The 12,612-nt window shown below is 38.4% G+C and overlaps 1 protein-coding gene across 1 annotated transcript in view; it reads left to right on the top strand.

Moving 5' to 3' along the window:
• Nucleotides 1-12,612, top strand: part of LOC150086952 (uncharacterized) — a 232,040-nt gene that overhangs the window by 189,502 nt on the left and 29,926 nt on the right. The window contains exon 8 of the mRNA XM_090372333.1: nucleotides 3,042-3,242. Coding sequence (XP_090228459.1) covers nucleotides 3,042-3,242 — 201 coding nt within the window. The remainder of the gene's footprint in view (nucleotides 1-3,041; nucleotides 3,243-12,612) is intronic.

Below are 12,612 nucleotides of genomic sequence, written 5' to 3'. Positions count from 1 at the left end.
AAAATCCGCAGTCTTCCCTACCACCCGAATTGGAGATGTCTGTACAACACCGAATGGGACTCATTTTACAACAGTAAACCAAATGAAAACAGACCTGCTGCACTTAGACTTAAAGAACTAACTCAAACGTGGAATATTGCAATCGACAATATATATCAGGACATAACACCTCCTGATCCACCGTGGACAAATATCCCTGCAATTTACGATGACTATTTCCAACAGTGGGGAAAGAACACCTTGTGTCCCTTCAATATCGCACAGTTACATGAAGCTCACTCTGCTTTTAATTCACAGGCCTGTAAGATCTATACAGATGGATCGAAAACTGAGACCCAAGTAGGCGCTGCTGCGATCTTTCCATCTTTCAGCACTTCTGTCTCATTACCTGTAGAATGCAGTATCTTCACTGCTGAGCTTTATGCTATTAACTTGGCTCTAGGGCATATTACTCAACTTCTAATTTCGTCTGCCATAATATACACTGACTCGCTCAGTGCTGTCTCTGCCATAAATAGTAATACCAACTCCTCTCACCCTGTAATAAAACAAATCCATTCTAAATTACTTGTGTGTAATGAGTCAAACCAAACTGTAACATTCTGTTGGATTCCAGGTCATTCTGGGATAGCAGGAAACGAAAGAGCAGATCTAGCAGCCAAACAACCAGATACTACTCTTTTGCAGACTTTTCGATCCCCATATACTGATTATAAACATATCATCCATAAAGCATGTTACAATAGCTGGTCATTAATCTGGAGAAGTTATCCAGAAAACAAATTATTCCAAATAAAACCAGAACCAAAGCTGTGGCCCTCCAGCTTCCAGAAAAGCAGACGAGAAGAAACAATTTTAGGAAGGCTCAGGATTGGGCATACTCATCTCACTCACCTCTATCTATTAACTAATGACAGCGCTCCACAATGTACATCATGTCAAGTACAACTGACCATTCGCCATTTGTTAGTGGACTGTCCCCACCTTCAGAACATCCGCTTAGATACTTTTAAATCAATTGCTAAAACACAGTCATCAATAAATTTATTGCAGATTCTAGGAGATGATTCTAATAAAAAGGAACTATATACTTTCCTAAACCGGATACAAATATATCATAAAATATAGATATTATTTCATATTCACTATTAGAAGACACAATATGGCCCAAGTAGCCTTTGTGTCGTTAAACCCAACAACAACAACAACAACAACAACATTAGATAAATGCCTCTTATGTAATTCTTCGTTGTTACTTATAATGCATATATGATGTTGGTTGAGAAAGTTCTGATAATGAATCTATTGTAGCAGTCTTCAGTTTAGAAAATGCATCATTGGAAAATGTGGGATGTGCTGGGCATGTTGCATTCTTCATAAGTTTTTCTACTAGTGAGGTTGAAATTCTTCCATTGGTTAGTAAACACTCAATCAGCACTGGGGCAGATGCAAAAAATTGGGTAAAACAATTTGCAGCTGCTTTGATGGATTTATAGAAACAGTATATGTGTTTATGTGACACTAAAAAATTGCTATAGGCACTGAAATCAATGAGATGACAAATGCTCCAGGCACCCCAATACTTACCAAACACCTGGTAAGATTGGAGAAATGCCAGAAAGACAATTTAAAAAAAATGAGAATAGTGCTGGCACCTCTATGGGTTCATGCAGTGCCATTCTCAAAGGAGATTTGAACATCCATCTTGTTTGTGAGCACATTGCTCTGTGTGAATTAACAGAGGACCAGAAGGAAGCACAGATGAAAATGTATGGTGACCTCTTTGTAGAGGCTGATGCTGATCCCACATTCCTGAACTAGAACAGAACCATGTGCAGAAATGGAAGTTGGGCATTTCTTTATACAGTCCCCAGAGCAAGCACCTGTCTTCAGTTTGAAAGAACACATTCTCGTCTCACCCCAAAAGGTTTTTTTGTGACAGAAGTATGGGTAATGTCTTGATGAGTGTGTCTACTACACCAAAGGAATTGCATTATGAATTCATACTGAAAGGGTTCAGCATTAACAAAATGTCACATGAGAAGATACTACTTCATTCACAGGATGCTATTAACCATAAATGTTAGCAGCTGTAGACTGACAACCATTTTGCTAATTCAGGTCAATACACTGGCTAGTCAAGCACTAAGTGTGACAAGGTACCAGGCAAAAATCAAGATAACAATACTGCCACACTTTCCATTACTCACTACCATATCTCACACCATCAGACTTTCACCTCTTTAGTGTCAAGAAATTTCAGTTGAAGGAACCATATATCATTAGTACAGACAAAGTGTAAAGCAACAATTGCACTGAAGAGAATTCCAGAAACTATTTCCATTGGTGCTTCCAACAACTGCACGATTGATGGTAGAAGTGGGTAGTTGCTCAATAAATCCATTATTGAAACTTTCTAAATCAACTTCTTAGAAATAAAGATATATAAATGTTCATATCATGCCCTATGTATTGGTATAAATACACCATAAACTCTTAAACGGAAAAACTACGTTTGTAGTTTGAAGGGGGCATCATTTTATCTGGATCTCATATTAGCCACTGAGTTTCCGCGAATAGGTAACAACAGTCTTCTCTACTGGGGAAGCATTGCCTATTCGAGGAATATGAGCTTTGAGTGTGAGTTGAAGGAGCAACTGTCCCTTTATTCCTTCTACGGCATTTCCTTCCTCTACCTCTCCTACTATCATCACCTTCCTATATCTTTTTTGCTTTCCTAAGTCTAATAGGGATAGTATGAGGATAACAGAAATCTTTATCCCATACCATATTTCAAACAGTGCCGTCTGGGTGGTGGTGCCCACCGAGATAAGTAACAGTAGTCTTCTCTTTTGGTAAAGCATTACTTATTTGAGTAGTGTAATACATGGCAACTCGTGAAGGAGCACAATATGAGATACAGATAAAATGATGCCCCTTCAAACTACAAACATAGTTTTTTCGTTTAAGAGTTTTCTATGGTGTATTTACACCAATATTATATACTATGTTTAACTTATTTAGCACTTCTCTTTTTGTAGAATGGCCAAACAGCACTGATGTTGGCAGTTAGCAGGGGGCAGTTAGATATTGTAAAGTTACTTTTAGAGGCAGGAGCTGATATAAATATGCAAGATGATGATGGATCTACAGCACTAATGTGTGCTGCTGAACATGGTCACATTACCATTGCCCAACAGCTATTAGCCCATCCAGATTGTGATGCTAGCATTTCAGATCATGTGAGTTTCATATGAATCATTATTAATAGCTGTTTTGTGTGAAAATATTTCGTGCACCTACATTTCACTTTTAAAATTATCATTATTGTTATTATTACTGTTATGGTATACAAAGCAGAATCAACAAGGTTCAGACTGAATTTTATTTAAACAAATCTACTGTTTGCAGATAATGTGTGGTATTAGGGACAAGTTACTGCTAAGGTAAAGGGATGAGTAAATAGCAGGAGACAGGAAGTGATTATAAATGGTCATTGCTTTTTTTTTTTTTTTTTTTATTAATGTTATTAGTGGAGGCCCTCATGGTTTGGTGTTGGGCCTCTTATTGTTTTCAGTATTTATTAACAAAATTAATATAGGCATATCAAGTTTAATGCATAAATTTACTGATGCTGCAAAGATGGGCATGCTGGTTAATGACAGTTATCAGGGTGAATTTTCTGATTCCCCCCATTCTTGGGAGACTTTCCTGCAGAAGGTTGATTTTGTCAAGATAATACCATTTTTCATCTGATGCTACTATTCTTTTAAAATATCTTATATCATAATCATAAATTTCAATTAGTTCTTTTGAAAGTTTAGCTCTCCTTTCTATCTAATCTGCCATTAAAAAGTTGGAAGAAAGAAATCATATCTTTTCATGTTTAAAATGCTAAAGTGCCAATAACAAGTTTAAAATATCAAGTTCTATTAATCATATGATTGCCTTGACAATTACCATATGATATTCCAGCTTGAGAGGCTGTCTTCAATTGTTATTTGACACTCTGTCCAAATAAATTCTGCAGCTGGAGACAAATTTGTACTTTGTTGATGTGTAAAGTCTTCCATAGCTACATCATTCTAAGTAATGTTATGTCTATCTTTGAAGCACTTGTACTACTCAAATATTCTATTTTCTTGATAAAGCTTTTCACTATATGCTTTAGCAATCATTGCTGGATTTTGGAGGCTTGATTTTTTTTTTTTTTTTTTTTCTCCCTCAACAAAAAGCAAAATTTAATAGATATTTGTTCAAAAAACAGAATTATAAAAACAATAATATGAAATTATATTACTAATTTGTATTAGTTTTAATTACAGTAGTCTTTCAGAATAATGGCACCTTCGATGATTCAAGGTGGCATTATTTCGATTTTTCTGTTATCTATAAAGTTTTATTTTTAATATATTTAATGCAGAAATAATGAGGCTAAATAAGGAATAGAGCGATTAAGAATGCAATTTTATTAACTGCACATAAAAAAACAAACATGTTGACAATCCAATGTTATTGTCTGCCATTAATACACTCCTACTTATGCCCCATTCTGTTTTCTTTATTATATCAAGTTTAGTCTGCGCAAGTAGCACAGTGGTATTGTCACTATCCTCCCCACACCATATGGAAAAGGCCCGGGTTCAAATCCTGTCAATGATGCAAGGAATTTTTATGGCCTTTTTTCACTGTGTGACTGAGTTAGTTGGTCTCTGGCATAGATAGCAAGTTTTTTTCCCCAGAAACTGGGGTGTTTCATCCAGAAAAACTAGCGAATTAGCCAGCGAACACATGCAGTTTACAGACAAAATACACATGGTTTATGAATTAACTTTCTGAGTGACCCTAATATTACAGTTTTGATTATATCAAGTGCTTTAATGTTGTTCTTCTTTTCTTCTCTATATGAGATTTAGGCCCCAGGTGCCAAGTGATTTTGTGATCAAGTGTCTTTGCTAGTGAATTTGCAATCTCTTGAATAAATAAAATTATCTTCTTTATTTACAGCGTTACACTGACAATCAATTAAATAAGCTTCAGTAAAGAAATCACTTTACTTGAACAGGAGGAAAAGTAACCTTCTTTCCTTTTTCTTTTATTTTGCATATTACTACTAACCCACTACCGCTTGGTCACAAAGGTGGCACTGCTCCTGCCTCCACGTGGTGGGGCTGGTAACCTGGAGGGGAAAAGGGCGAAATGGAGCAAGAAGTCCGTAAAACCCAGAAAAACACTGGGTGTATAGAAGAAACCTTGACAAGGCAAGAACAAGAGGAGTCTGGTTCTGTCGTAGCAAAACGTCAAAAGACTGACATAGGCAGAATCAGAACTCCAACTTTCTTGATTATTCATTCAACTGAAGAACAACCAGTTGGAAAGCTCTCTCCATTTCTAGTGCAGAAATGTCTAGAAAGCACAATAGGTACTCCAAAGACAGTTCGTCGTCTAAGATCAGGAGACCTACTAGTTGAAGTTGCCACTGCTCGACAGGCTGAACAACTACAAAAACTGAAAACTTTTGGTGGAACTTCTATCACCGTTTCTGCCCACATTTCCCTGAACATGTCAAGAGGTGTCATCACCAAATGGGACCTCATGAACATGTCAGACGAAGAACTAAAACAAGAATCACACGACCAAAGAATCATTAATGTCAGAAGAATTATGACAAAGAAAGGTGGCATACTAGTTCCTACATGGAACATAATACTTACTTTTGACAATCCCAAGCCACCAACAGTGATAAAAGCAGGCTACCTTATCTGCTGAGTTAAACCGTACATCCCGAACCCATTACGCTGCTATAAGTGCCAGAAGTTTGGGCACTCACAGACAGTCTGCAGAGGAGTAGCTGCCTGTGCCACGTGTGGATCCATTGAACACATTAGTACTGACTGCACAGCTACAAGACCAATTTGTCTGAACTGTAAAGAGGCACACCCAGCATATTCCAAAGAGTGTTCCCTTTGGCAGACTGAAAAAAAGATACAGCGGTACAAAACCGAACATAACATAACCTATTAAGAGGCCAAAAAATCCCTACCGGTTCCAAATACTAATAAGCCCACTTATGCACAAATAACCACAAAACACATATCAATTTCTACCCAAATAGAGGTAACTGTACCACCAAGTAAATCACTAGCTGAATGGGCAAGGTCATTGTTGTCCCCAGTACCAACACACCAAACGAAAAACAAACAAAACAAAGCCATAAATGTGCCACTCTCACTACAACCTGATGCCATTCAACAGAATACCACAGTATCTACTACTCCTGACTCAAACCAAACAGAATACATGGATTCAGAAGACAATTTGAATCACGACGAACAGGTTCTAGAACTGTTCTCCAATGAGGATATGGATACAGGGAAACCTTATTTCCCAAAGAAGGGGAAAGGTAAACTTGAGCGAGGCAAATCTTCTGTCCCTCGAAAAGAAGTCTAGGGTTCCACTAAACCCAAATAATGCTTACTTTCTTACAGTGGAATTGCAGAGGCTATCGTAGTAATTTGTCCTACATCAGAGATCTCCTTTCACAATATGACCCTGTTGCCTTTTGCTTACAGGAAACCAATCTGACACCAAATATAAATGTTTCCCTTCGGAAATGCATAATACATCGTCAAGATCGTGTTGCACAAAATCCGAAAAATCCTGCTCATGGAGGAGTAGCACTGATCATCAATCCCCAGATACCCTCAAAGCCACTCCCACTAAAAACAAATCTTGAGGCAGTTGCTGCACGTGTCAATATTAACTTTGATTTAACCATAGTCTCATTATACTTGCCACCTAACCAAAAACGCCTCCGTAGCCAGGTGGGAAGGAGCAGCAGTGCGTAGCACACGCTTCTTGATTAGACCGGGGTTCGAGCCCGTCACCACCAAATACGAAGAATGCGGAAAGGTCAGGAATGACCACCGCATATTCACGGAGCAATATGGCCTTAGTTGCTAATGCTCCTAAAAACCAAATAACAAACAATAACCTAACCAAAATATAAGCTATGCCAACTTAGAAGAATTAGTAATACAACTTCCCAAACTCTACTGTATCTTAGGAGACCTCAACAGTCACCATCCGCTCTGGGGAAACCATAATCTGGACAAGCGTGGACAAATCATTGAAAAACTACTTGATCAACAGAATCTGATAACTCTCAATAATGGGTCTCACACCTATACACATCTTCCGACAGGATCTACATCAGCTATTGATGTCTCTCTGTGCACAGCAACCATATATCCTCTATGTGGATGGACTATTCACAGCAATCTGCTGGGCAGTGATCATTATCCTGTGATATGTCACATTTAACACAAGCATTCCCCACCTTTCTTATCGGATCCCCAAATGGAACTTTTCCAAAGCTGAATGGGATATGTACAAGCAGTTAGCAATACTAGAAGAAAACCAGATCCAACAAACATCCATAAACCTGGCAGTAGAATACATATCTAATCAAATACTGCAGGCAGCAGACAAAGCAATTCCGAAACAATCCACAAAAATATCGGCCAACTCAAAAGTGTGGTGGAATGATGAATGTAGTGCAGCTAAAAAACAGAAGAACAAAGCATAGAATATCTTCAGGAAGTTCCCAACAATAGAAAACCTCATCCGCTTTAAACAGGCAAAGGCAAAACGAGTCAGGCAGACTAGCAGAAGGGAAGCATGGAGATGCTTTGCATCCACAACCGGCGCCTCCGTAGCCAGGTGGGAAGGAGCAGCAGTGCGTAGCACACGCTTCTTGATTAGACCGGGGTTCGAGCCCGTCACCACCAAATACGGAGGATGCGGAAAGGTCAGGGAATGACCACTGCATATCCTCGGAGCAATATGGCCTTAGTTGCTAATGCTCCTAAAAAAAAACCAAATAACAAACAATAATAACAGCATCCACAACCACAAGCATGACAAAAAATAATATGGGCAAAAATACAGCGGATGTACGCAAAACTTTTGCACCCACGTGTCAACTGTCCCATGCTCACTGTCAATGGCCATGATATCACAAAACCTGAGGAGATTGCAAACACCCTGGGTAGAGCTTTCATGAATATATCAGCTGCGACATCATATTAACAATATTTTCAGGCACACAAAGCACAAGCTGAAAAAAACCATATCAATTTTGAATCAGCATCATTTTCTGCATACAATCTCCCTTTCACAATGACAGACTTGCATCATGCTCTATCATCTACTAAACTCAGTGTAGCAGGGCCAGATGGAATCCACTACATCATGATAGCAACACTCACCGAACCGGCTCTCAAGACTCTGTTACTCTTCTACAACAGAATATTCAAAGAAAACACATTCCCCGACAAATGGCATCATGCATACATTCTGGCTTTTCCAAAACCAGGCAAAGACCCTACAAATCCGCAACATTATCGACCCAATGCACTCACTAGCTGTATGAGCAAGGTCATGGAAAAATGGTAAACGCCCAACTAACCTGGTTTCTAGCTCAAAATGATCTCCTAAATCCTGTGCAATGTGGTTTCCGGGAAGGTAGATCCACTCTTGACCTTTTGGTCAAGACAGAAAAAAACATTCGTGATGCCTTCGTCCAAAAAGAACATCTTGCAATGGTCTTCTTTGACATCGAAAAAGCTTTTGACACTGCTTGGAGATATGGTATTATGCGAACCCTATACGATCTGGGATTTCGCGGACACCTACCACAGTTTATCAGAAACTTCCTGCATTGCCGCTCATTGCAATGAACAATGGCAACATATCTGGCAGAATCAAGCCAACAATAAGCTAATTTGCATAAAAAAGATCTAAAACCATGGAGATCTAGTATACGTATTAGTGCTATCCAAAATTCATCCAGGAAGAAGGAGTACCACAAGGGTCAGTGCTAAGTGTCACTCTCTTTAGTATAATAATGAATTCAATAACACACGACCTACCACAAACAATATCCACTACCCTGTATGCTGATGACTTCAGTATCGCCTGTCATTCGCCTAACATGCGAATGATAGAAAGGCAGTTGCAATGTGCCATCAACAAAATAGCTAAATGGTCCCAAAACAATGGATTTCGTCTCTCACACCAAAAAACAGTTGGGATACACTTCTGTAGGAAGCGTAACCTACACCAACATCCGGAACTTAGACTAGAAAATCAAGTCATACCAGTGGTCCCTAGTGTCCGCTTTCTGGGTGTGATATTCGACCAAAAACTCACTTTCCTTGATCATATAAAAACGCTCCGGACTAACTGTCTTAAAAAGTTTAACATTTTAAGAGTTCTATCGGGCACAACGTGGGGAGCCGACTGTTACACGCTGCTACATCTCTACCGTGCACTAATACGGTCACATCTGGATTATGGTTCTGTCGTATATAGCTCTGCTAGACCAAGCGCTTTACGTTGGCTTGATCCTGAACACCACAGCACTCTTTGTCTTGCACTGGGGGCGTACCGTACATCACCGGTTCAGAGCCTATATACCGAAGCGCATGAAACACCCTTACAGCTACGCAGACAAATGCTTTTATCAAATTATGCCGCAAAACTCAAAGGGCATCCAAACCACCCCACTTGGAACAGTGTTTTCTATCCTAAATGGGAAAACCTTTATAGAGCTTATCCATCTATAAACCCACCAACCGGGATACGTCTTCGCTCACTACAAGCTGACTGGCAAATTGACCTGAGGTAGATACAGCCTACTACCTCATGCAGTCCCGCCATGGATGTATCATATACCGCCGTGTGACTTTTCATTCACAGCCTGTGGAAAACACACCATGTCCCAACAGAACATGCTACAAAATACATGCCACACTGAGAACTCAACATGGCAAGTACACATCGATCTACACAGATGGATCTAAAACTGAAAAGCATGTTGGTGCAGCAGCAGTATTTCCTAACATCACTTTGTCCAAAAAACTCCCCACTGAATGTAGCAGCTATACTGCAGAACTCTGTGCTATCCACATAGCCTTAAACTACACACTCTTAAGAACTAGACTGCACAGCGTTATTTATACTGACTCCATTAGTACTATCCAAGCTATACAACACAATACAAAAAATAACCCCTTACTTAGACAGATCTGGAATACTCTGACTAAATTAAACCAGAAGAAACAACAAGTTCTGTTATGTTGGATCCCTGGTCATGCTGGCATTTCTGGAAACGAACAGGCCAACCTAGCTGCCAAAACTGCTACCGATCCTATAGACCAATCCTTCACTACTTCTACATCTGACTATAAGTACATTATAAATAAATGATGCCTTGAACAATGGCAACATATCTGGCAGAATCAAGCCAACAATAAGCTAATTTGCATAAAAAAGATCTAAAACCATGGAGATCTAGTATACGTGAAAACAGACATGAAGAAGTCATATTAGGCCACACACACCTGACACATCTTTATTTGCTTGCAGCCACTGACCCACCACTGTGTACAAACTGCAACACTCAGCTCACTGTCCACCATCTACTTATTGATTGTCCCAAGTACAGTACTGAACGACAAGCTATGCTTATCTCATTTCCCATGATGAACACCTCTCTCAGTATTTCTGACTTACTAGCAGACACACCACATGTGACCAAAATTTTTGATTTCCTCAAACAGATAAAACTATACAACATGATATAAACTTGAATAACATCTATACAGATAGAACTATGTACAGGTGACCCCCGCTTAACGCTGATCATTCGTTCCGGAAAAACAGAGCGCTAAGTGAATCCGCGCTAAGCGAGCGCCGCTTTCCCATAAGGTAACATATGTATTTGTGAGTTGCAGTCGGTGCCATAGTATATTTCCTAATCAACAATAAACGGTAATGAAAAGATGCACAAATGTCGGTCAAAATATTTAATATTCAAATATTTGCACATATAAAATATTTTGCATTACATACGTATAATTATGTGGTAACTACTTGCGTATCAAAAGTAAACTTAAAATTCCAATTAAAATAATGAAAATAATTGATTTAATTTAATGGATGAATTTAATCATGAAAAATGTGTGGATTTTGAGTTGAACTTTGGTCCTCTTCCAAATAAACTAAAAGGGGTATTAATTTTAAATGGCCCGCAGCGTTACCACCCAACAATAAAGTCAGCTGATCCTTCACCGCTTTGAAATTTGGCATATTTTTTGTTCTTTCAATATGAAACTTCTTTTAGGCATTCGTTTCCACAAAAGTCCTGCTTCAGCTATGTTAAAAACTTGTTGAGAAGTATAACACATAATACCCCTCTTCAATAATTTTAACAAGTTCTTTTTTGAAAGTTTCGGCTCCTTGATCTGCACTAGCGGCTTCTCCCTGGATTTTAAATATATTCTACCAGCCCTTACCAGTTTTAAATGGTTCCACATTTTTTTTTTTTTTTTTTTTTAGCCGAGTTTTTTTCAGATCATCATATTGGCTAATCTCTTTCTCTCTCTCTCTTTTTTTTTTTTTTTTTAATATTTAACTTAACTGACTTCTGCATTGGAATATTATCTTCAATAAAATTAGTCTTTCCATTTCAATCCTAATAGCCGGCCTAGTCCTAGTTGCTTGCAGTGGAACAGCTATCTTTCCCGCTGATAAAATTAATTTTTTATAATTGTTCTTACAGTTAAACTTGCAAGTCCTAAATTATGGCACACATCCGCTTGTCGTTGACCGGAATCGATTCACTTCAAAACGTCTAATTTAATTTTCAAATTCAGTCTTTTTCTTACATTTATAGTCTTCGTACTGCGCCCAGACGTTGTTGCTTTTTCATTCCTGTTGGTCATTATTAGCTCTTCGAAAATATAACCGCGTTGGTTGAATTAATTATGATACAATGTTCAAGTAAACTTTCCGTTACGCACGATGTCTAATACTGTACTGAGTGATGACTAGACTTCGGATAAATGCATATAACCCAAATATTACAAGCAATATATTTGATCATTTTTTAAAATGTTGATCTCGGAACTACGTAACAAGTCACTGTACTGCAATTAAATTAGCGTGCGAGAAAATTCCTCAAGTCGGCGTGGGAAACGTTTTAATGCTGTTTTGCTATTCATTTTCAAGCTATCGACTCCATCAAATGAAACGATTTCGTTAAATATGTCAAAAATGTAATCTGTAAAAGAGCGTTATAGTGATCTGTGACAGCGTTATAGTCAGATACGGGTTATAATATAAGAACAGCGTTATAGCAAATCAGCGTAAAGCAAACCGCGTTATAACGGGGGCCTGCTGTATTTAACATCACCATAGTTAGGCGCATTATGGCCTTTGCTGTCCTTGCACCATAAAGCCCCTAAGCAACAACAACAACAATATGAGATTTATTAACTTTAGAAGCCATAATGAGGGATTTTTAATTTAAAGTAAATGTAAAACAGCGTATAATCTGTGATGGCAGTACAGAATTCACTTTCAAAATGCGAACATAAACAAATACAGTAATCATGTTACTTGCCGTTTTCTTTTTTTGGCACTGCAAGACATCTGCGCTGTATATAAACATCCAATCTCAATGTGCCATTAGCTTGAATGTTCTGTTACTTGGGGTGCCGTTGTTTTGACAGTCTACTGTAGTAGGGAAATCAATGGTATATGTTC

The sequence above is a fragment of the Mastigoproctus giganteus genome, chromosome 4, assembly GCF_048544385.1.
Source record: "Mastigoproctus giganteus isolate SK-2022 chromosome 4, ASM4854438v1, whole genome shotgun sequence".
NCBI lineage: Eukaryota > Metazoa > Arthropoda > Arachnida > Uropygi > Thelyphonidae > Mastigoproctus > Mastigoproctus giganteus.
Note: the sequence above shows the minus strand (reverse complement) of the source record. Positions and strands in the feature narration are given on the sequence as shown.